We start from the raw sequence: 26238 nt of genomic DNA, 5'->3' as shown, positions 1-26238 counted from the left end.
GCAAGTGAATAGCGACACCATGCGTAATATTTTAAAATTACTCTGTTGATACTTAGTTCCGGTCCTTGCAACCTACGATGTATGGTGCGTTTATATTTAACTTCTTTCTTAGTTATCCTAAATGGACTGATAACTGCAAGCACAACATGATTAAAATCAAAGCATTGGTTTGAGGGCATAGCATTACTTTTTAGTGCGTTATAATAGTTGTTGCCTATTGTTAAATAAAATGGTGATATAATTCTTTTTAAAAAAAGTTCTGTACTAAACTCAAAGAAGAGGACTAAACTAGGCCTATAAACAGGACTAAACTAGGCCTATAAACAGCACTGGTAAGCAAGTAAGTACTCACTGCACAAAGTAATAAGCAAGACAATTTCTTATCAGGACAGTGCAAATTTATACTTATTGCAGTACTTATTTTATACTAGTTATGGCAATCACTGACTACAAAGCCATTATTCATGTAACTCAAATATCTGACTTTAAAGTTAGTCAAAATGTCAAGTTGTAATTTTAAATGTCTGTAATGGCATGGACTGTGTTAGACAATGCAGACCAGGAACCAGTTCAGAAAACACTGTAACACTGGGAATAACATAAAATCTAGCAGTTTAAGACCCAGTGAATGAATAACATCAATTATTATGAACAACAAATATTCCCGTTATTAGAGTGGTACGGAAAATGACGTTAACAGTACGATTTGCAAGTGTGAGTAAATCATCTATATTCAATAACAAATTCTGGATATTGCAATAATAAGTGTACTATATAGGAAACATTTATATTGCAAAAAACAACTGTAGCTATTTCAAAAGTGTTCACCGGGGTCAACACCCTACCATAAACCACAAAAAAGAATATTTATTAACAATTTATCAATGATTATCCATCCATCTGTCCATCATCATCCATCACCCCTTCATTGATGACATAACAGTGTATGGGGGGCGGAAGCCCATCTCAGACAAAAAAGAACACCCTGGGAGGGACGCCAGTTCATGGCATGGTACACAGTGGTCATGTTGAAACAGGAACAAGTATGTTCAAACTGCAGTGATCATGTTCCAATGGGAGCAAGTATGTTCAAACAGCAGTATTAAGAGAAATCCTCCAGCATGGGGAGAAAATGCAAACGTGAAATACAAGGAACAGAGATGGAAGCCAAATACTCAGCCCTAGAGGAAATTACGCACATTTTTAAGCTCCTGTGCCAGTATCTTAAGTGTGATTATGTCTCACTAATGATCAAATTAAACATACTTGACAGAAGAAGAAAATGAAATTTTAGAATGCAAAAAATAATGTTTTGCAATCAATACAGCTGTTCTTTTAAGAGTCAAAATATTTGTATGGCAAATTTATTTACATTAGTTAAATCATTCCTTGGATAAAACAAATTAATTTCACCACAAGAGAAATATAATTAAATAACAGTCTTTTTTATTTCTTATTGTCAGCTCAGCTTTAAGAGTGAAATTTAATTAATCAATATAAAGTAGGGTGAATTACACAATATATAACACTATTTAAATTTTACTCAAATTCTATACACAAATAATCAATAACTGATTTGTAATTGCTTGTCATCCAAGCCACTGCTCACCTGGGGTGTACGCTGCCTTGTGGCCTGTACTGCATGAGCAGGCCGGCAGGCCTTTTCTGCGACTCAGCTCAGGTTAAGCTATAGAGATAGACGCTACCCTAATTTAAATTTAGAAATTTAAATGATATTCATGTGCTAATTTAATTTGTTCAACTCTACTTCTGAAAAGTATAACCCGAAAGAACAAACATACATTTAAGAAAAAAACTAAATGATTAGCTTTGATTAGCACAGATAACTAATTAATGATGCGCTAATAATATATTATTAAATATAAGATGTAATTCTATAAGTACGACTTACTGAGAAATATAAACGGTTGGTCCAGCGCACTGTTCCCTTACCTCTGTCTCGGGGATTTCATTTGGGCTCTTCAGAGTTTGGTCTGCCAGGTGAGTGTCATCATTGTACGATGTAATAAATTTGAAGTCGCTGGTGCGAGAGCCAGTAGTTAAGTACGTATCATAATTGTATGAACTGCGCAGAGTTCCTGCTCCATCCACTTCTGCGTAGTTGGGAGGGAAATATGCACTGGGGATGGCGACTGCGCCGTCAAACATCAGTGCTGGTTTTCTCATGCAGCAAAACTTCAAGGCCAAAATGAGAATCATAAAAGCAATGAAAAAGGTGGAAACAGAAACCAGTGCAATAATCAGATACGATGTTAATTTTGAATTACTATCCTCGCGAGAAAGGTCCTTTAGTTCTGGAATCTCAGCTATATTATCAGAAATAAGTAAATGTATGGTACATGTAGTAGAAAGTGACGGCTGTCCGTTATCTTTTACTAAAACAAGAAGGTTCTGCTTCATGCTATCCGATTCAGCAAAGTCCCGCTGCGCTCTGATTTCTCCACTATGGAAACCAATAGTAAAAAGTCCAGGATCAGTTGCCTTCATAATTTGATAGGAGAGCCACGCATTCTGCCCAGAGTCAGCATCCACAGCGATCACCTTGGAAATTAGGGAGCCCCCATGAGCCGCTTTAGGGACCATCTCAGTCATGAAGGAGCTTCCTGATGGATCAGGGTATAGTATCTGTGGAGAGTTATCATTCTGATCTGTTACGAAGACGGTTACCGTAACGTTACTGCTATGTGGAGGGGAACCGTTGTCTCTAGCAATAACATGGGCTTTGAAACTTCTGAACTGCTCATAATCAAATGATTTTACAGCATGAATCACACCTGTATCCCTGTTAATGGACAATAGCGATGCCACTGGAACACCATTAACCTCACTCGGCAAAAGAGAGTAGACAACCGTGCCATTCTGTTTCCAATCAGGGTCTGTGGCTGTAACCGCACAAATGGATGAACCAGCCTTGTTGTTTTCATAAACGTATGCGTTGTACATTTGCTCACTGAATACTGGCACATTGTCATTTACATCGGATATAGAAAACTGCACAGTCTTAGAAGAAGACAACGGTGGCGAACCCTCGTCGGTTGCAACAATCGTAATGTTAACATTCGATTGTACTTCACGGTCAAGTATAGTAGAAGTTACCAGAGAATAATAATTTTTAACCGATGGAATTAACTTGAAAGAAGTATTTTCTTTAATTGAACAGTGAACTTGTCGATTTCTTCCGGAGTCCTTGTCTTGTACGTTAATGATGCCCACTTCTGTGCCAGGTAACGCGTCTTCGGGTATGGGGTTGTTTAGAGACTTAATAAATATTTCAGGGGCGTTGTCATTGACATCGGTGATTTCTATCAATACTTTTGCAAGAGATGCAAGTCCTGATCCATCTTTAGCTTGGATTCGCATTTCAAAGCTAGATTCCTCTTCAAAATCTATACGCCCAGTTAACCTCACTTCTCCCGTCTTTCTATCCAAATAAAATGTTTTTTTTTGCTCCTCTGTCAAAAGACCGAGCTCATAGGACACTTCGCCATTGGCTCCATCATCTGCGTCGGTAGCACTAACGGTGACTATTACAGTATTTAAAGGAGAATTCTCTGGCAGACTGGCTTTATACACGGCTTGGCTAAAAGCTGGGACATTATCGTTAGCATCCAATACGGTAACATGAATGAGCACAGTGCCAGATCTCTGCGGAGTCCCACCATCAGTGGCGGTAAGTAATAATTCTACTTCCTGCTGCTGTTCACGATCCAGCTCTTTCTCTAACACCAACTCGCCGTACTTCCCTCCGTCAATGTTCGTTTGAACATCCAAAACAAAATATTCATTCTTTTGCAGCGTATAAGTATGAACTGTATTCTGCCCTATATCCGCATCGTGGGCTTCATCGAGGAGGAATCGCGCACCCTTAATTGCAGATTCTCTGATTTCTAGTTTAATAATATCATTTGCGAATACTGGAGAATTATCATTGATATCGAGAATATGCAGAGAGATCATATGCAGCTCTAAGGGATTTTCCAGAACAAGCTCATATTGTAAAGTGCATAAAGATTTTTTACCACAGAGTGCTTCCCTGTCAATCCTCTCCGCAGCAATCAAATCGCCAGTATTCATATTAATGTCACAAAAACGAAGACGGCTACCGTCTGAATCCAGGCGAGCCTTGCGTAATGATAGTCTTTCAATGCCGAGTCCCAGATCCTTGGCTATATTCCCAATAACGTATCCCTGTTTAAGTTCTTCTGGAACGGAGTAGCTCACGTTTCCAAACGTAGGCAATACTCCAAGCAGAGTGTGAAGAAAAATATACAATATCCCCCTCGTACCAAGAGATCCTTTGTACTCCATGATTCATTCACCGTTGAGAGAAATGGAATATATGTCGAAAAAATATAAATCCACTTAAATTCTTTGTATTTAAAACCAGTTCAACCCAGTTGGAAGACAAAATAATGTTGCTGACTAGGGTGCTGCATCACGTCGAAGCTATTTAATATTACAGTAGTATAGTACCATTACAAGCACTGTCACAGCTCCCCTTGCTGGTGAACATCGCCACCCTCAGTAAATTTTAAAAACTACATTTTAGCAACGGAGAGCAAAATTCAATTACACTTAATTTAAAACTTTATTTTAAGGGAGAGTGTAGTTTAAGCGCAACCAAAATCAAAAGGAAGAATAACAACTAACACAGTTCAATGATCTAACATATTCTAAGTATAGTTTATAATTCACTACACGTCTGTACGGAAAACAAACATTTTTGGTAGCCAATTCAAAATTTTTGAGTTTCTCATTTAAAATAATGTGTTACGTGAATAATGTGGTGTACAATAAGGAAACTGACAAAAATCTAGGTTAGTGCAATTAAGAACTGTTTAGGTCCACACTGCATCTGTGGCCATGACAATCAAGTGCTGTTATGAAATATTTAATATTCATCAGGACAATTTTTGCAATTTCAAAATTTATTGTAAGGTTTTATCATAAACTAAAAAAACTCCCCGAACAAACATTAAATAGCCTTGTTTAACCTTGTTTTGTATTTACTAAATTAACAAATAAAAAAATACTATAAATGAATTTTCAAAGATACCTACAATACTCTACTTTGGACTAATACGAAAAATCAACTAATAATCTGATATACTTAAATTCAATGAAGGCTCTTTAAATCTTCTTAACGATTTTTTTTTATTAATAGGATTTGTCTTTTGTAGCTGTAAATATTCGATAAATAATAAAAAATGTTGTTGAGTAAACCCAGACCTTGACTACTACAGATAGACGCTGTGGACAAAAGTATTGGGACACATCTGTCAACCACTGAATTAAAGTGTTTCATTTAGACCCATTGCCACAGGTGTATAAAATCAAGCACCAAGCCATGCAGTCAGGTTTTATAAACATTTGTGAAAGGATAGATCTTACTGAAGAGCTCATTGAATTCAAGCATGATACTGTCATAGGATGTCACATTTGTAATAAGTCAGTTCACAAAACTTCTTCCGTGCTAGATATTCCACAGTCATCTGTAAGTGGCATTATTGCAAAGTGGAAGCGTTTGGGAGCAACAGAAACTCAGCCACGAAGCAGCAGACCATGTAAATTAACAAAGCAGGGTCTTCAAATGCTTAGTTCTAGACTTCCTCTGGCATTAATCTCAGCACAAACACCAGGCGCCAGGACCTTCATGGAATGGGCTTCAGCATACCAAGACATTCTGGACATTTCTTTGCATCCTACTTTGTGTGAACAGTTTGAGGAAGGCTCTTTTCTGTTCCAGTATGACTGTGGCCCAGTACACAAAGCAAGGTCCATAAAGACATGGTTGGGTATTTGGTCTGGAAGAACTTGACTGGCCCAGACAGAGCCCTGACCTCAACCCCATGGAACACCTCTGGGATGAACTAGAATGGAGATTGTGAGCCAGGCCTTCATGTCCAACATCAGTGCCTGACCTCACAAATGCTCTTCTGAATGAATGGAAAAAAATCCTCCAGACCTGCTCCAATATCTTGTGGAAAGCCTTCCCAGAAGAGTGGCAACTGTTATAGCTGCAAAGGGGACCAACTCCATGTTGATACCTACAGTGTGGATATAGAATGGAATGTCATAAAAGTTCCTGTAGGTGTTTATGGCCTGGTGTCCCAATACTTTTGTCCATATCGTATATTTAACATAAGTATGAATGAGCAATTCAATAAGCACAGGGCTGATCAACTCATTAGACAACATAAGCAGCTGCATAGGGCACTATATTATGATGGGCGCTGACTTAGCCAGCTGGTGGTACTTAGGTGTGGCACAGTCAGTCTAAGACAAAGTGAAATTGGCTGGCTCTGGACCCTAGAAGTACTCGAAAGAACAGCAATGTGATGTGGAGGGAGGGGAAAAGTGTCAAGGGTAACAAAGTATAAAAGAAAAAACATTGTTAACTGAAGTGGCAACAAGAAGAAAGATGAATGTTTCAAAACCCGAGTGTTGATTAGTGGATTACTAAAACATTTAAAATTCTCCCTTGTTTTGCTTTTGACTCCAAAAATGAGGTAAAGATTTGTGTGCATCCTAGCCATGTCAGCATAGGGCAACCCAAGAAGTTAATCCACATCCGCATACTATTCTCCTTTTGCGGTATTACGACTAACAGAACTACCACTAGCAGAATCAAATATTGACACTATTGTGTTAAGGCTTAGACATTGGCAGTCCTAGTTCTTTAATTTATTCATAGAGCACCACATCAGTTTTTTGGTTATGTTGTATGAAAGCAGGACCGGCTCCTCGGACAGCCCGGCCTACCCAATCATAAGGTTAGCCCCCCCAGTCATAGTAACCTGGTCTGCAGACTGCCAGCACAACTCCCTGCTTTGATAGCTTTAACCCCACCCCCCACATGAATTGGTGAGCCACCCAATATTTTAAAGCAGGAGCCGGGCCTATGTCAAAGAAGTTGGTAATTGTGCATTTCCTTCAAAGCACCTATTATCCATCCATCCATTTTCCAAACCGCTTATCCTACTGGGTCGCGGGGGGTCCGGAGCCTATCCCGGAAGCAATGGGCACGAGGCAGGGAACAACCCAGGATGAGGGGCCAGCCCATCGCAGGGCACACTCACACACCATTCACTCACACATGCACACCTACGGGCAATTTAGCAACTCCAATTAGCCTCAGCATGTTTTTGGACTGTGGGGGGAAACCAGAGTACCCGGAGGAAACCCCACGACGACATGGGGAGAACATGCAAACTCCGCACATATGTGACCCAGGCAGAGACTCGAACCCGGGTCCCAGAGGTGTGAGGCAGCAGTGCTAACCACTGCACCACCATGCTGCCCCCTATATTATCATTTGTTGTGTAATTATGTTAAAACGCATGGAGTCAACCCCCCCCCATTAAACCGCAGGGTCCAAAAACATTTGAGTCACTGTTTACGTTTGAAACACTGATGTAAACTCCATATAAGTCACATCCAAGATGGAAGGAGAGACAAGTATACGTCTCAGCTGAGAAACATTATTTTTTTCCGCTTTAAAATATTTTAATAACTACCACATCATATACAAAAATAGCAACTTCCATGATGAAGCTATTGGGATGGTGAATAACTTAGATGATATGAGTAGTTGATGCAGACAGCCTCAGATGACCTCAGAAGGCCTCAGAAGGCATCAGACAGCCTCATACAGCCTCAGACAGCCTCATACAGCCTCAGAAGGCCTCAGAAGGCCTCAGACGGCCTCAGACGGCCTCAGAAAGCCTCAGAAGGCATCAGACAGCCTCAGAAGGCCTCAGACAGCCTCAGACAGCCTCATACGGCCTCAGACAGCCTCAGATGGCCTCAGAAAGCCTCAGACGGCCTCAGAAAGCCTCAGAAAGCCTCAGACGGCCTCAGAAGGCCTCAGACAGCCTCAGACAGCCTCATACAGCCTCAGACAGCCTCAGACAGCCTCAGAAGGCCTCAGAAGGCCTCAGAAGGCCCCAGATAGCCCCAGAAAGCCTCAGAAAGCCTCAGAAGGCCTCAGAAAGCCTCAGACGGCCTCAGAAAGCCTCAGAAGGCATCAGACAGCCTCAGACAGCCTCAGAAGGCATCAGACAGCCTCAGACAGCCTCAGAAAGTCTCAGACAGCCTCAGAAGGCCTCATACAGCCTCAGACAGCCTCAGAAAGCCTCAGAAAGCCTCAGAAGGCCTCAGAAGGCCTCAGAAGGCCCCAGATAGCCCCAGAAGGCCTCAGAAAGCCTCAGAAAGCCTGCACATGAAACCCATTTATGCTTGTTTAGGTCTAATCTGTGCCAACATTAACAATTTTAATCCAAGAGGACCAAGAAAAGCTATTTGAGTCTAAAAAGTTGTGAAGACAGTTCCATCTTTCCTTTTCTGTCATGTAGGCAATGATACACTCGTCATTATCATTAAGATGCCACCATACAATCACATGCATCTTTCATTCTATTACTCAGTTCAATAATCTCATATGATATAAGATCATCCACTCACGCTCAAGAGTTGCATATTACAGTACTGTCTAATAAAATTCAAAATATAATACTTTGAAATGCATACAATATTTCAACACTTTAAACTTTAAACCTTAAACACAGTGAACCAACATTATAATATGATAATGGAATATGATATAAAATGACGCAGATTAACAAATAACACATACTAGAAACAAATGTGCTACCTTTTAACACCACTGCATTATTTCAATACTGAAAACTATTGAAGTCAAAGCACAAAAAAGTTTATTAAAGTATTAAAAGAATAAAGGTTTAAATCTTACCTCATCACTTTCGTTAAGGACATTTACATCACTCACTAAGATTTCATTGGGACTCTTCCTAAGGGTCTGATTCACAGGAAGTGTGCTGTCATTGTACGATGTAACAAATTTGAAGTCACTGGTGCGCGAGCCCGTTGTTAAGTACGTGTCATAATTGTAGGAACTACGCAGAGTTCCTGCTCCATCCACCTCTGCATAGTTGGGAGGGAAATATTCACTGGGAATGGTGACTGTGGCATCAAACATATGCCTAGGCTTCCTCCTGTTGCATACTTTCAAGGCCAAAATGAGAATCATAAAAGCGATGAAAAAGGTTGAAATAGAGACCAGTGCAATAATCAAATAGAAAGTTAATTTGGAACTGCTGTCCTCGTAAGACATGTCCTTTAGCTCAGGAATTTCGGCTAAATTGTCAGAAATAATTAAATATACAGTGCATGTAGTTGATAGTGAGGGCTGTCCATTATCTTTTACTGAAACAACAAGGTTCTGTTTCATATTGTCCGATTCAGCAACGTCCCGCTGCGCTCTGATCTCCCCGCCGTGAAGACCAATAGTAAAAAGTCCAGGATCAGTGGCCTTCATAATCTGATAGGAGAGCCACGCATTCTGTCCAGAGTCAGCATCCACAGCGATCACCTTGGAAACCAGAGAGCCCGCCTGAGCTGATTTAGGGACCATTTCTGTGTTGAATGAGCTTCCTGATGGATCAGGGTATAGTATCTGTGGAGAGTTATCATTCTGGTCTGTTATGAAGACGGTTACCGTAACGTTACTGCTATGTGGAGGGGAACCGTTGTCTCTTGCAATAACATGGGCTTTGAAACTTCTGAACTGCTCATAATCAAATGATTTTACAGCATGAATCATCCCCGATTCTCCGTTGATTGATAATAGAGATGACACTGGAACACCATGGACCTCACTGGGCAAAAGAGAGTAGAAAACCGTGCCATTCTGTTTCCAATCAGAGTCTGTGGCTGTAACCGCACAAATGGATGAACCAGGCTTGTTATTCTCACTGACGTAGGCACTGTACCTTTGCTGATTAAATATCGGCGCATTGTCGTTCACATCTGATATAGACAATTGCACCGTTTTTGAAGAAGACAACGGCGGAGAGCCCTCGTCGGTTGCGGTAATCGTCACGTTAAAATTTGACAATATTTCACGGTCAAGAACGCCAGAAGTTACCAATGAATAATAGTTTTTTATTGACGGTTTCAGCTTGAAAGGAATATTTTGTTGAATTGAACAGTGGACCTGTCGATTTTTTCCAGAGTCTTTGTCGTGCACGTTAATAATGCCCACCTCCGTATCAGGCAATACGTCTTCTGATATGGGATTATTAAGAGACTTAATAAATATCTCCGGAGAATTGTCATTCAGATCAACTATATCTATAATGACTTTTGCCTGAGAAGCAAGTCCAGAACCATCTTTAGCTTGAACTCGCATTTCAAAAACAGACTCCTCTTCAAAATCCACTTTCCCCTTTAACTTAATTTCTCCCGTTTTCTGATCAAGATAAAACAGTTTTTTCTCCTCTTCAGATAAAAGACCGAGTTCATATGACACGTCTCCATTGGCTCCGTCGTCTGCATCAGTAGCACTAACTGTAACAACCACAGTGTCTATCGGAGAATTTTCAGGCAGACTAACTTTATAAACGGCTTGACTAAAAACTGGAATATTGTCATTAGCATCCAATACGGTAACGTGTAAGAGCACAGTTCCAGATCTCTGCGGAGTACCACCGTCAACGGCGGTAAGTAATAATTTCACTTCCTGCTGCTGTTCACGATCCAGCTCTTTCTCTAAAACTAACTCGCCGTATTTCCCACCGTCTGTATTCGTTAAAACAGACAAACCAAAATGCTCATTCTTTTGCAGTGTGTAAGTATGAACTGTATTCTGTCCAATATCCGCATCACGGGCTTCACCTAGGAGGAAGCGTGCGCCTTTATATGCCGATTCTCTGATTTCTAGCTTAATAATATCATTTGCGAATACTGGCGAATTATCATTGATGTCCTGAACCTGAAGAGAAACCCGATGCAACTCCAGAGGATTCTCCAGAATAAGTTCATACTGCAGAGTGCAAACAGATTTTTTGCTACAAAGAGCTTCCCTGTCAATCCTCTCCGCAACAATCAAGCCGCCTGTTTTCAGATTAATGTCGCAATAACGACGGCGGCTACCTTCAGTATCAAGACGGGCCTTGCGTACTGACAGTCCATCGGTGCTCAGGCCCAGATCCTTGGCTATATTTCCAATAACAAATCCATTTTTAAGCTCTTCTTGAACGGAGTAGCTCAAATCCCCAAATGATAGCCGTAGGCTAAGCAGAATATAGATCAGAACACACAGCGTCTGTTCCATATCGAGAGACCTTTTGTATTCCAATCTTATGTTCACACTGTAGTCCTGGTCATACACCCCGGGTATTGAAATAAAAAGAACAATATGTAGACAGAGGTATGTAAAACTCTATTCTATCCACTCTCAATTAGTCCGCATACATCCAAACACTTAAACCGCAGTAGGTTCACAGCGAAAACCTTGCAATGTTACAGTAGTATCTTGGGAACAGGGTGTGACGCCAAATCGTTGCTTGCTGGTGAACATCGCCACCTTTTGAATGATTTAAAAACTGCATGGCTTAAGTCACTAAAGGTATACCCAGTGTTTCAAATATTGATGGCTTAAAATATTCAGCATTATGAGATATTGAATAAGTATACCTTATGAAAGATATCAAGAAAATATATAAGATCCGCGGTTTAAAAGATCATCCAATATTATTCTCGCACTACTTTAAGTAAAAGTCATAGAATCTGAAAAAAACGATAATTGGTATGTATTTATTTGTTTGTTTGTCAGGTAGGTCAAACAGCTCAGTACGCTCATTTTCATCTCTGTAGTGAATTAAACATTTAAATTAAAAATATTTTTAAACCATTGTTAATCTGTCGGGTTTAAAGTTGATGTAGATCATCAATCATTTATTTAAATGTAATTGGTAATACTTAAAAACCATTAACAAAAGCATGTCGAAACGACTTGTTTTACATTTAAAATACAGCTTTGCGTTTTTATAAAGTGAAAATGTTTTTGCAAGAAATGTCGCAGCCAGCCAACATATATGGATACAGTCGAGAAACTTCGCTTATAGGATCCCAGATAATTTACAAGGCAATTGAGACAAGCTGCCTTTCCCTTAAAACGATTTTAAACTATTAATATCAAGCAAAACCAAATCAGGCGTCAAATTGCTGGTACAGTTAGGAACAGACAACATTCAACTTCAAATGTAATCGCTATTGAGCTTCCTTGTTTTGAAATCGCTACAAAAATGTGCTGATTAAGAAAACCATACAAGTTATGAGGTGTGTCTTATAGATAAACTTGCAAAAATTCTACTTACCAACATAATAAACCAAAATAAGAAAGTAAGTGTAAGGGTCAAATGATGAAATATCTATTATAAGATATAGTCGTATAAAAAAAGAAAGAACAGCGTGTTATGATTACGAATTTCACGATATTAAATGCACAACAAAAATAGTTAACTGGGAAAAATAACAACAGTTATTGGGTAAATATTTTTAAAGATGGAATTTTTACCTCGGATGGAGTTCCAAGCGAAGCAATAACATTATTGTCGGAGATTCCGCCAGGACTCCTTTTTAAGGTAGCATCAATAGGAAGTGTATTTCCATTGTAAGAAGTCACGAATTTGAAGTCGCTGGTGCGTGAGCCCGTGGTTAAGTAAGTGTCATAATTATAAGAACTGCGCAGAGTTCCTGCTCTGTCCACTTCTGCGTAGTTGGGAGGGAAATATTCGCTGGGAATGGCGACTGCGCTGTCAAACAACAGTCTAGGTTTCCTTTTGTGGCACACTTTCATGAACAGAATAAGAATCATGAAAGCGATGAAAAAGACAGAAACCGAGACCAGTGCGATAATCAAATAAAAAGTTAATTTAGAATTTATGTCCTCATAAGACATGTCCTTTAACTCTGGAATCTCAACTAAGTTGTCAGAAATGAACAAATACAAAGTACATGAAGTTGAAAGTGAGGGCTGCCCATTATCTTTTACTATAACAACAAGGTTCTGCTTCATACTATCCGATTCAGCAACGTCCCGCTGCGCTCTGATCTCCCCGCTATGGAGACCTACAGTAAAAAGTCCAGGATCGGTTGCCTTCATAATTTGGTAGGAGAGCCACGCATTCTGTCCAGAGTCAGCATCCACAGCGATCACCTTGGAAACCAAGGAACCGGCATGAGCCGCTTTAGGAACCATCTCAGTCATGAAGGAGCTTCCTGATGGATCAGGGTATAGTATCTGTGGAGAGTTGTCGTTCTCATCTGTTATGAAGATGCTTACAGTCACGTTGCTACTGAGTGCCGGTGAACCATTGTCCCTGGCTATAATATGAGCTTTGAAACTTCTGAACTGTTCATAATCTAACGATTTTACAGCATGTATCACCCCCGACTCTCTATTAATTGACAATAGCGATGACATTGGAACACCATTGACCTCACTGGGCAAAAAAGAGTAGACAACCGTGCCATTCCGTTTCCAATCAGGATCTGTCGCTGTAACAGCACAAATGGATGAACCAGCTTGGTTATTTTCCCTGACGTAGGCGGTATATGTTTGCTGAGTGAATATTGGCGCATTGTCGTTTACATCTGATATAAATAACTGTACAGTTTTAGAAGAAGTCAATGGTGGAGAGCCTTCGTCGGTCGCAGTAATAGTAATGTTAAAATTTGACCGTATTTCACGGTCAAGAACGCCAGAAGTTACCAATGAATAATAGTTTTTAATTGGTGGTGTTAACTTGAAGGGAATGTGTTGTTCAATTGAGCAGTGGACTTGTCGATTTCTTCCAGAGTCTTTGTCTTGGATGTTAATGAGTCCCACTTCTGTGCCAGGTAATACGTCCTCTGGTATAGGGTTATAGAGAGATTTAATAAGTATCTCCGGAGCATTGTCATTCACGTCGGTGATTTCTAATAGTACCTTTGTCTGAGAAACGAGTCCTGATCCATCTTTAGCTTGTATTTCCATTTCGAAACTAGACTCCTCTTCAAAATCTACTCCCCCCTTCAACCTGATTTCTCCTGTTTTCCGATCCAAATAAAACAGTTTTTTTTCTTCTTCTGACAACAGACCGAATTCATAAGACACTTCGCCATTGGCTCCTTCGTCTGCATCTGTAGCACTAACTTTGACTACCACGGTATCTAAGGGAGAATTCTCTGGTAGACTGGCTTTATAAACGGCTTGGCTAAAAACTGGGACATTATCATTAACATCCAATACGGTAACGTGTAAGAGCACAGTGCCAGATCTCTGCGGAGTCCCACCGTCAACGGCGGTAAGTAATAATGTCACATTCTGCTGTTGTTCACGATCCAGCTCTTTCTCTAACACCAACTCGCCGTACTTCCTGCCATACGTGTTCGTTTGGACAGACAAAACAAAATGGTCATTATTTTGAAGGGTATACGTTTGAACTGTATTCTGTCCAATATCCGCATCCCGGGCTTCATCCAGTAGAAAGCGAGCACCTTTATCTGCATTTTCAGTGATTTCCAGTCTAATAATATCGTTTGCGAAAACTGGCGAATTGTCATTAATGTCAAGTACATGGAGTGAAATCCGGTGAAACTCTAAAGGATTCTCCAGAACAAGCTCATATTGTAAAGTGCATAAAGATTTTTTACCACAGAGAGCTTCCCTGTCAATCCTCTCCGCAACAATCAAGTCGCCCGTATTCAGATTAATGTCGCAATATCGACGGCGGCTACCTTCAGTATCAAGACGGGCCTTGCGTACTGACAGTTTTTCGGTGCTCAGTCCAAGGTCCTTGGCTATATTTCCAATAACAAATCCTTTTTGAAGTTCTTCCTGAACAGAATAGCTCACGTCCCCAAACGTTAGCGATACACAAAATAAAGTGTAGATTAAAAATAACAAAGTCCGCTTCATAGCGAGAGATTCTTTGTATTCCATCCGATTGCTGAAGGCGTGCCTCCGTATTTACAATTATAGCCTAGTGAAATAAAACAGAAGCTACGTAGACAGACACGTGTAAAATCACCGCAAATTAGGCTATTTTGGTCCTTACGAAATCCAAATACAAGTGCATTCGTGGCTTTTGACGTCGAAATTCTGCTTGTTATAGGCCACTAGTATGAGGGTAATGGACAGCGCCTCTGAACCTGCTATTGTTGGTGAACATTGCCTCCCACTGTATAATTTACAAACTGCATGTCGACCAGTAGTAAAGTTACAGTAAATTCGAAGACATTTTTGCATTTAAAAAGATGAAAATGTCGAATTCTAAAGGTCAATAAAAACAATAGCAATAATAATGATTATCATCATCACCGGTCCTGTACTGAAATAGGTGCACAGTTATACGAAATGTTTATACAGCTTGATATTCAGCGGTCTTACGGCTGATTTGATTAATAAAGTAAACGAATCAATTATTATTATCACAGACGTGGGTTGACAGCTGTTTTAGTACTAGGCCAATAAATATTTAAATGATATCTGAGAAAAATCTGATTATCCCCAAGAACATGTCACATGCATATGATACGTATGCCTAGTTGCTTTCCAACTTTGTGACTAATTGCCCCCGCTCAGAATCTTCATATTGCGGTTACACCATTCATAACGTAATTATACACTTAAGTAACTTTATTTGAAGTAAATCTATTTAGTTCTATATTAAAATAGCAGCGCGTTTCCTTGCGAAGACATCTATGTCTACAAAAACATCGGTACAACCACAGATAAGCAAACCACGCCTTTCAAATTGCTCCAGGTAATGGGGAAATTGATGCACAAAAAATCCCGAAACTAGAAATGACTTTATTCGAATTGCCATTTCAGAAACACTTTAGCACACTTTGATATGTCGTGGCGCCCTAATTTGTGTGCTCACCCACTGGAAAAAAATGTACTATTTTGTGCTGTTAACCCGTGTGTTAATTATCATTCTTGTCCAATAGCAAACCGACTTATTAACACACTTCTAGTTAAGCTACTCCATTAAACAAATTGCGCATCTTTTTGAGCATGTCTATAGAATACTGTGCAAATGTCTTAGGCAGCCAAAGAAAATGGTGTTTAAATGATCTTTATATTGCTGTAAAACTATGCTATTTTGCTCGTCAGTGTGATAGCGGTTTCAAAACCTCTGCTAAAATCACCCAATTATTTGCAGCAATAATACAATTTGTTCTGAGCAAATGTGCACTCACCATCCAGATAAATAGCATTAGACAATTCTTTTGACTGCCTAAGACATTTGCACAGTACTGGAGGTTTTGAAGAATGTGTGACGATGTAGAATCCCTCAGTCGTCCTAGTAATCACAAGTCTTTTATGTGAAATGCACGAAATAAGTTAGCATAAGAAAGCAGAAGCACAAATCAGAATGAAAACAAGACTATTAGCAAAACAAACAAACAAATAATGTTTCAAAAGTAAAAGTTGTTAATAAGTAGAACGGCAAGGAAAGATCAACAGTGGTAAAAGAGAAAACTATTAATATTACCTCGTCGACTGTTCCATGAACATCACTGTCGGTGATTTCTTCTGCACTCTTTTTCAGAGTAGGGTGAGTAGGCAACGTATCACCGTTGTAAGAAGTTACGAATTTGAAGTCACTAGTTCGAGATCCTGTTGTTAAATATGTGTCATAATTATAAGAACTACGCAGAGTTCCTGCTCCGTCCACTTCTGCATAGTTGGGAGGGAAATATGCGCTGGGGATGGCGACCGCGCTGTCAAACAACAGCCTAGGTTTCCTCCTGTGGCACACTTTCATGAGCACAATAAAAATCATGAAAACGATGAAAAAGGTAGAAACTGAGACCAGTGCAATAATCAAATAGAAAGTTAATTTGGAACTGCTGTCCTCGTAAAACATGTCCTTTAGCTCAGGAATCTCAGCTAAGTTGTCAGAAATAACTAAATTTACAGTACATGTAGTAGAAAGTGACGGCTGTCCATTATCTTTTACTAAAATAATGAGGTTTTGTTTCATACTATCCGATTCAGAAATGTCCCGCTGCGCTCTGATTTCCCCGCCGTGAAGACCAATAGTAAAAAGTCCAGGATCAGTTGCCTTCGTAATCTGATAGGAGAGCCATGCATTCTGCCCAGAGTCAGCATCCACAGCGATCACCTTGGAAACCAGAGAGCCCGCGTGAGCGGCTTTAGGGACCAATTCAGTCATAACGGAGCTTCCTGATGGATCAGGGTATAGTATCTGTGGAGAGTTATCATTCTGATCTGTTATGAAGACGTTCACCGTCACGTTGCTCCTGAGCGGAGGGGAACCATTGTCACTAGCAACGACATGGACTTTAAAACTTCTGACCTGCTCATAATCGAATGATTTTACCGCATGAATTACTCCCGTGTCTCCATTCATGGAGAAGAATGATGACACTGAAAGACCATTAATGTCAGTGGGCAAAAGTGAGTATACAACGGTGCCGTTTTGTTTCCAATCAGGGTCCCTCGCTGTAACAGAACAAATGGATGTTCCAGGCTGGTTATTTTCAATGACATAGGTGCTGTAATTTCCCTCGTGAAATACGGGAGGATTATCATTCACGTCAGACACAGACAGTTGTATAGTTTTAGAGGAAGACAGCGGGGGAGACCCCTCGTCGCTTGCAGTAATAGTGATGTTGTAATCTGATAATACCTCACGGTCTAGCTCTGCAGTAGTTACAAGTGAATAATAATTTTTAATGGACTGTATCAATTTAAACGGGACGTGTTGTTTTATCGTACAGCGAACCTGCCCATTTTCTTCTGAATCTTTGTCTTGAACGTTAATTAAACCGACTTCAGTGCCAGGCACCGCGTCCTCTGGTATGGGGTTGTTAAGCGATTTGAGAAATACCTCCGGAGCATTGTCATTCACATCAGTGATTTCAATTATTAATTTAGCTTGAGAAGAAAGTCCAGCTCCATCTTTACCGTCAATACGTATTTCATAACTGCTGCCTTCTTCAAAATCTACTGGCCCAGACACCTTAATTTCGCCGGTTTTGTCGTTAATTGAAAACGTTTTTTTAGCTTTTTCGGAAATACGACTAAATTCATATGTTACTTCGCCGTTAGCGCCCTCGTCTGCATCACTAGCACTGACAATAACCACTACGGTGTTCAAAGGAGAATTTTCAGGCAATATAGCTTTATACACGGATTGGCTAAACACAGGGATATTATCGTTCGCATCTAACACCGTCACGTGTATTTGCAATGTACCTGATCTTTGGGGAGTCCCACCATCTTCGGCGGTAAGCAGTAATGTTAGTTCCTGTTCTTGCTCACGGTCCAGCTCCTTTTCTAATACCAACTCAGCGTATTTTCCACCGTATGTGCTTGTAGTAACAGCCAAGCGAAAATAATTGTTATTTTGTAGCGTATAACTTTGGACTGCATTTTCTCCTGTGTCAGCATCGTGGGCCTCATACACTCGAAATCTAGATCCCGTATTTGCCGATTCTATAATTTCCAGTTTGATTAAATCTTTAGGAAAGACCGGTGTGTTGTCATTAATATCCAGGATTTGGAGTGTAATACGCTGTAGCTCCAGTGGGTTCTCCAGCACAAGCTCGTATTTTATGGGGCAAGACGCCTTTTCCCCACAAAGCTCCTCTCTGTCGATCCTGCCAGCCACAATCAAATCTCCAGTTTTCAGGTTAATGTCGCAGAATCCTCTCCCAGTCCCTTCGCTGTCCAATCGAGCATTACGAGCAGACAATCCTTTAACATCAAGTCCGAGATCCTTTGCTATATTTCCAATTACTGATCCGCGTTTCATTTCCTCCGGTATAGAATAACTCAAATCTCCAAACGTTAGTGGTAAGATGATCAAAATAAATAAAAGAAGAAAGAGCGCAACACGCACCCTGCTACGGTAGCCTTTATATTCCATATCTACTGCATTCACAAAAATATCTAATGTATTTCCGCGATTATTTGATAGGTGAAATACGTAACCCCCGTTTCGGCATCAGAATATCACACAAATGGGTGTATAAGTGTATCTGTAGAGCCAGGGTTGGTCAATAGCGACACTCACAGAAATTTTTAAGTACTACAATTACTAGACGTGAAATTCAAAATTATTACATGTATTATTATGTGCCCCGTAATGGACTGGCATCCTATCCAGGCTGTACCCCATCCTTCAGCACCGTACTGCCTGGGTTGGGTTCCAGACCCCTCCACAACCCCAAACAGAGGTTAGGAGAAGGATATAACAAATGTATTACTTACAGTATACCTATCTGAGGTAATATATGTGCACAATTATATCGTAACAGTTCCTCACTCCTACTTATGTGTTTTGGTGGATGAAGCGTAAGCTGTATAAAGGGAGGGATGAGGGTGTAGAAGAGCCGTATCAAACTTTTAAAAAGTTTAACCCAGGGGTGTCAAACCCAGTCATTGAAAAGGCCACATTAAAAACCACCAATGAATCTGCAGCCTGACCAACACTTATTGATTTAGTTAATAACAGTGTGACCCAAACTTCGTAGTTATTTAGTTGAAATCTTTACTATATGTGCTACACTATGTATGTCGCTGGAAACACATCCAACATGCTAACTCATTTGAGACGACATCATTCAAGTGTGTGTATGACTGGAGTAGAAAGTTATTCTCCTTGGGCATTTAAGGCTTTGGCCAGGAAATTTAGACTGAGCTGAAAAATAACTATGGCTATATCAATGTTTATTGCTACAGATACATGACCATACTAGCAGAGAATGCAGGATGTAATTCATTATGACTGTTATGCAATCTTATTTTTGAGTTTTAATTTATACTACATATTTATTTTTAAGATGCACAAATAAGCGTTCCTTAGATTTTGTTATTCAGACACATTGACAGACATGTTATCTTTGGTTTAGAATTATTCCTAGTTCTGTTTTTGTTTGCAGTTTTAACAATAAATGTTTTCAAAAATAACTATATTTTCCCTGCTGTAACAAAATTGCAGTGAACTCTGAATCCAAAACGGAAGTTTGTACAAAGTTGAGTGAATTTTATATCTTTATACCAGTGTTTCTGGGCCATTTTTAGCAGAATAACAAAATCATTCATCGGTGCTTAAGGAACTGTACTGCAGACTGGACATGGGCCACAGGCCTTGAATTCGATAAATATAGTTTAAACTGTGTAGAGTATAACATTATGTTTATAAAGTACATATCTCTAATGGAAGCAAATATTTTTCAAAAAAATAAAAGGCAATCTATAGTCTTCATGTGCCAATTTTCTTTTTCTTCTCAAATGAGCCCGAAATTACTCAGGGGTGGCATGGCTCAGCAGGTCAGGCTGCTCTGGTAATACTTGGAAGGTCATTGGTTCAAGTCCTGGGATCAGCAGAGAGATTTGATCATTAGGCCCTTGAACAAGGCCCATAACCCCACTTAGGACTGTTGGCCCTACTTTCATAACTCTGTGTTGCTTTGGATAAATGCATCTGATAGTTAAATGTAATTGGTGACAATTATGTTAATTGTATAAACGGTGTAAACCACAGTAAATTAAAGAAAGCACACTTTGAGAACTCCCAATGACTTTTCATTCATTGCATGAACGATTTTACCTACTTAATATGGAAGATATAAGCAGAGATTTGTTAATTAATTACATTTAAAACAACAAAAAGGCTGGATAGTAGAGAACCCATAATCAGTTCATTATCACCTTTTTTGACACCCAATTCAAAACATAAAAAAAAAAACTAAATCCAAATCAGTCTGAGTCTGGCCCATATTCAAAGAAGTAAAACCTCTGAATGATAAACAGCATATGTGCTATAATGTGGTCTACTTTCAGGAAATATTGACATAAATATAAACTGATATAACCAAGGTTGTCTACAAACAATTTAAAGGCTGTACATGGTGATACCCAGTATTTTATACTGTAGGAAATAGTAGGAATTTCAAAATTCTGCCAAACATTTCACTGCCAAACTGTCAAACTTTTCAGTTGACTGTGTTTATAGTAGAAAAGATGGATCACTAACACAAAAAATCCATTCATGCAATACAATACATAAAAGTTTAAGACTTTAAACCAATGGATGGGACAGTAAAATATGTTTAAAAGCTTATATTCTACAGCTATTCTAACTATAAGCATAATACTTGAATAAATTCTACAATATATTAATGCTGTTTGTACAATAAAACTTTAACATGTTAAGTTAATGGATTTTTTTCTGGTTATTGTGGGGGTAACAAGTAAAGTATGTGGTCCAAAGCGATGTTTCAGCACACCTATTCAGCACACCTATTCGGCACACCTATTCAGCACACCTATTCAGCACACCTATTCCCTCATACTTGCTGAAATGCAGACAAAAACACACCCACTGCATTAATGAGGTGGCAACACATTACTCTGCTTTGTTACATACAATTCCCATTCCATTACTCATTTCAGTGTCATAATATACGATTATCCATCTATCAAATATCGTTTGTAGTACACACAGAGCCAAACAGGAACACATCCTTAAAAGGTTGACTATTTTTGTAAAGTAACAAAAGTAGGCAGGTAAATAAAATCATAACTGAAGATGGTAATATGAGAATATATATGATGTGACATGGCACAAGTACTAATCTGGAGAGAAATAAAAGGTCATTAAAAGGTTAAACTGAATTAATACTGAAATCTTACCTCATCACTTTCATTAAGTGCTATTACATCACTCATTGTGGTTTCCATTTGGGTCTTCATAAGGTCCTGATTAGCAGGAAGTGTATTGTCGTTGTACGAAGTTACAAATTTGAAGTCACTGGTACGCGAGCCCGTTGTTAAGTAAGTGTCGTAATTGTAAGAACTGCGCAGAGTTCCTGCTCCATCCACCTCTGCATAGTTTGGAGGGAAATATGCGCTGGGGATGGCGACTGCACCGTCAAACATCAATCCAGGTTTGCTCCTATTGCAAAACTTCAGGGCCATGATGAGAATAATAAAAGCCAGGAATAAACTTGAAACAGAGGCCAGTGCGATAATCAAATACGAAGTTAATTTGGAACCGCTCTCTTCATAAGACATATCCTTCAGCTCAGGAATCTCAGCCAAATTATCAGAAACGAGTAAATATACGGTACTTGTAGTTGAAAGAGAGGGCTGTCCGTTATCTTTAACTAAAACAACAAGGTTCTGTTTCACATTATCTGATTCAGCAATGTCCCGCTGCGCCCTGATCTCCCCGCTATGGAGACCAATAGTAAACAGTCCAGGATCAGTTGACTTCAAAATCTGATAGGAGAGCCACGCATTCTGTCCAGAGTCAGCATCCACAGCGATCACCTTGGAAACCAGAGAGCCCCCATAAGCAGCTTTAGGGACCATCTCAGTGAGGAAAGATTTTCCTGATGGATCAGGGTATAGTATCTGTGGGGTGTTATCATTCTGATCTGTTATGAAGATGATCACAGTCACATTGCTGCTGAGCGGAGGGGAACCATTGTCTCTGGCAATAACATGGGCTTTGAAACTTCTGAACTGCTCATAATCAAATGATTTTGCAGCATGAATCACCCCTGTATCTGCGTTGATTGACAATAGAGATGACACGGGAACACCATTAACTTCACTGGGCAAAACTGAGTATATAACGGTGCCGTTCTGTTTCCAGTCTGGGTCAGTCGCTGTAACAGAACAAATGGATGTGCCAGGCTGGTTATTCTCACTGACATAGGCGTTGTACTTTTGCTCATTGAATATCGGCGCATTGTCGTTCACGTCTGATATAGCTAATTGAACAGTTTTTGAAGAAGACAACGGTGGAGAGCCCTCGTCGGTTGCGGTAATGGTAATGCTAAAATTCGACAGTAGTTCACGGTCAATTACTGTAGAAGTTACCAGGGAAAAATAGTTTTTAATGGACGGGATTAACTTGAAAGGAATATTTTGTTGAATTGAACAGTGGACCTGTCGATTTCTTCCAGAGTCTTTGTCATGCACGTTAATGATGCCCACCTCCGTATCAGGCAATACGTCTTCTGATATGGGATTATTAAGGGACTTAATAAATATCTCCGGAGCATTGTCATTCAGATCAACTATATCTATAATGACTTTTGCCTGAGAACCAAGCCCAGAGCCATCTTTAGCTTGAACTCGGATTTCAAAACTAGATTCTTCTTCGAAATCTATTTTTCCCTTTAACCTCATTTCTCCCGTTTTCCGATCAAGAAAAAACAAATTTTTCTCCTCTTCTGATAAAAGACCGAGTTCATATGAAACGTCTCCATTGGCTCCGTCGTCTGCATCAGTAGCACTAACTGTAACAACCACGGTGTCTAACGGAGAATTTTCAGGCAGACTAACTTTATAAACGGCTTGGCTAAAAACTGGGACATTATCATTAACATCCAATACGGTAACGTGTAACAGCACAGTGCCAGATCTCTGCGGAGTCCCACCGTCAACGGCGGTAAGTAACAATTTTACTTCCTGCTGCTGTTCACGATCCAGCTCTTTCTCTAACACCAGCTTACCGTACTTTCCACCATCTGGGTTCGTTTGAATAGACAAAAGAAAATGGTCATTATTTTGTAGGGTATATGTCTGAACTGTGTTCTGTCCAATATCCGCATCGCGGGCTTCGTCGAGAAGGTACCGAGTCCCCTTAACTGCATTTTCAGTAATTTCCAGTCTAATAATATCGTTGGCGAATATTGGCGAATTGTCATTAATATCAAGTACTTGTAGAGAAATCCGGTGCAATTCCAAAGGATTCTCTAGAACAAGCTCATATTGTAAAGTGCATGAAGATTTTTTACCACAAAGAGCTTCCCTGTCAATCCTCTCCGCAACAATCAAATCGCCCGTATTCAGATTAATGTCGCAATAACGACGGCGGCTACCTTCAGTATCAAGACGGGCCTTTCGTACTGACAGTCTTTCGGTGTTCAGGCCCAGGTCCTTGGCTATATTTCCAATAACATACCCGCGTTTACTCTCTTCTGGAACTGCATACCAATTTTCCCCAAATGTTAACCGCAGGCTAAGCAGAGTATAAATAAAAATGCACAGCCTTTGCTTCATACCGATGGATGTTTTGTATTCCGTGCGTGCGTTGAAACCGCGTTGCTCTTTTTACACCCAAGGTTTTGAAAATACAAGTTGCGTAGAAAAATACCCCTTAAATTATTTTCATTTGTATCCACTTCAAATCAGTCAGCAAACAATGAAAATACTTGAGCCACAGTAGTCGCATCGGGTGTTTTATTAAAGCAGCAGGAAAGGGAGCGGGCGTGACAGAAACAAACCTTCCCTTGCGGGAGAATATCGCCGCCCTCTGTACGTTTTAAAAAATGCGCAGAGAACGTTACTGATAATACTGTAGAGTTCTTAGATGTTTACAGCTTAAAATCCATCCATCCATCCATCATCCAAACCGCTTACCCTACTGGGTCGTGGGGGGTCTGGAGCCTATCCTGGAAGTAATGAGCACGAGGCAGGGAACAATCCAGGATGGGGGGCCGGCCCATCGCAGGGCACACTCACACACCAGTCACTCACACACGCATTCCGATGGGCAATTAGCTGTTTGGACTGTGGGGGGGGGTGGGGGGGGGGGGAAAACCGGGGTACCCGGAGGAAACCCCACGACGACATGGGGAGAACATGCAAACTCCACACACATATGACCCAGGCGGAGACTTGAACCCGGGTCCCAGAGGTGTGAGGCAACAGTGCTAACCACTGCACCACCTTTTACCTGACCTTTTACCTATCTATTAGGAATATTGTACTAGTATATGATAAAAGGTTTCCTTTAATTTTCATATATATATATATATATATATATATATATATATATATATATATGCAACCAGAAGTTTTAAGTAAAACGTAAATTTCAAGTAGTAATACATTGAAACCCAAGTTACAGTTCTAAAAGGGCTATTTTGAGTAATATAGTTCATTGACAAGCACAATTGGAAGCATTTTAATTAGTGACACAATTGCAATAATATAAAACACCAAATATTTGCATTTAATGCGCCGCAAATAATAACTGCAAATAATAGCGAAATTGCAAGAACAGAACTGAATGACACTTAATAAAAAGAAAATGCATCTGCAGAAGATATGCGCAGATATGTTAAACATTGCCTGTCAATGGACTTTTGCTAGGAAACCAATAAATTCGCAAATTTTTTCCAGACCTAAGCAAGCGTCCCAAAACTTTCTGTAAGCACTGTACATTAAAGTAAAACTTCGCTTTATGGACCTATGAGTCACTGAGAAGACTCGTGAACCAATCGGGATTTCGGATTAACCATTAAAGTCCAATTAAGGATAGTTATTAGTTGATTGTACTTCAAAACGTGTGCGACCAAGAATAGACAATTACCATTACAACTCACAAAGTTTTTTAATTATAACGTTTTTCAATAATCTAATGAAAATACCGTTAGTTCATCAGGTCACAACCCTATGAAAATCCGTCACAATGTTAGCTGTTTTTTTTGCTCAAAAGTCTACATATGCCGTGGTGGTGCAACGGGAAATATGTAGAAATCTGCTATTTTGTATAATTAGTTCTCAGTGCGCAGTGCTAGTGCTCAGTGTCCCTTTCGATTACAGAGATACACAGTATCTCCTTGTGCATTGTAGCTCTGCATGAATGAAACCTATCGTAAAAACACTTCATTTAAATATTAAAAGAGAGGTCGATGGTTAGCACAATTGTTTCACATTTCCAGGGCTGGCATCTCGAACACCAGTGTAAAGTTGTAAAGTTTGTAAAGGTGTAAAGTTTGAAATTTGCATGTTCTACCTGCGTCACGCACGCATTTCTAAATTGTCAGTAGAGTATGACTGTGTTTATGCCAACTGAAATGAATTGGCATCCCATTCACGTTGTACCTCGGGCTTGTGCCCCGTGATGCCTGGGATAAGCTTCAGATGGGTGGATCGTTGGACAACATTAATAAGAAATATCAACCACAGGAAAATCTCCAGAAACTAGATAACAATGCCGATATGGAAAAGTGAAAATGCTTTTAAGGGAATTGATGTTGCATAGAATACCATTCGATGCGGAGGTAGAACGTTACGGCGGCGATCATTTTGTCAAGATTTCTTTTCAAGGTAGTTTCAAGAGTCATGGAGTTTTCACTGAAGAAGTGACAAATTTGAAGTCACTATAGTTCGTGACCATGTTTAAATAGAAGATAAGCAATGAGAACTCCGTCATTATAGTAATTGTTGATATTGTTTTTTAACAAAGTGCGGAATAAACTGCATTTAAATGCCAACCTCAAGGGACAAAAAAGACCAACTGGATCAAAAGAGCTGCGTTTAATATAACTGGATATCGTAATAACAAAAGGATAGACATAAAATCATTC

The 26238-nt window shown here is 39.8% G+C and overlaps 2 protein-coding genes across 11 annotated transcripts in view; both read right to left on the bottom strand.

The window, feature by feature from the left end:
* LOC125750548 (protocadherin gamma-C5-like) overlaps positions 1–26238 on the bottom strand; it is a 221901-nt gene that overhangs the window by 163859 nt on the left and 31804 nt on the right. The window contains exon 1 of one of the 10 annotated variants that reach the window (XM_049028525.1): positions 16368–18912. The exons of 3 other annotated variants lie outside the window; for them this stretch is intronic. In XM_049028525.1, coding sequence (XP_048884482.1) covers positions 16368–18770 — 2403 coding nt within the window. In that variant the 5' untranslated portion in view covers positions 18771–18912. Of the gene's footprint in view, positions 1–1953; positions 4578–8773; positions 11215–12400; positions 15592–16367; positions 18913–26238 lie in introns of those variants that run through there. 6 more of the 10 variants (XM_049028546.1, XM_049028521.1, XM_049028534.1 and 3 more) reach the window with 6 other exon arrangements.
* LOC125750558 (protocadherin beta-16-like) lies at positions 20966–24310 on the bottom strand. The gene is made up of 2 exons (XM_049028621.1): positions 21542–24310; positions 20966–21204 (listed from the first exon to the last, which is right to left on the bottom strand). Exons 1-2 carry the CDS (start codon positions 23921–23923, stop codon positions 21196–21198), a joined length of 2391 nt encoding a protein of 796 aa, XP_048884578.1. The 5' UTR covers positions 23924–24310; the 3' UTR covers positions 20966–21195.

The sequence above is a fragment of the Brienomyrus brachyistius genome, chromosome 10, assembly GCF_023856365.1.
Source record: "Brienomyrus brachyistius isolate T26 chromosome 10, BBRACH_0.4, whole genome shotgun sequence".
Lineage (NCBI taxonomy): Eukaryota > Metazoa > Chordata > Actinopteri > Osteoglossiformes > Mormyridae > Brienomyrus > Brienomyrus brachyistius.
The sequence above is the reverse complement of the archived record's forward strand: the minus strand, read 5'-3'. Positions and strand labels throughout refer to the sequence as shown.

Bases quoted from the DNA above. Each gene is read 5' to 3' on its own strand.
- LOC125750558 (XM_049028621.1), bottom strand. From the start codon at position 23,923: ATGAAGCAAAGGCTGTGCATTTTTATTTATACTCTGCTTAGCCTGCGG.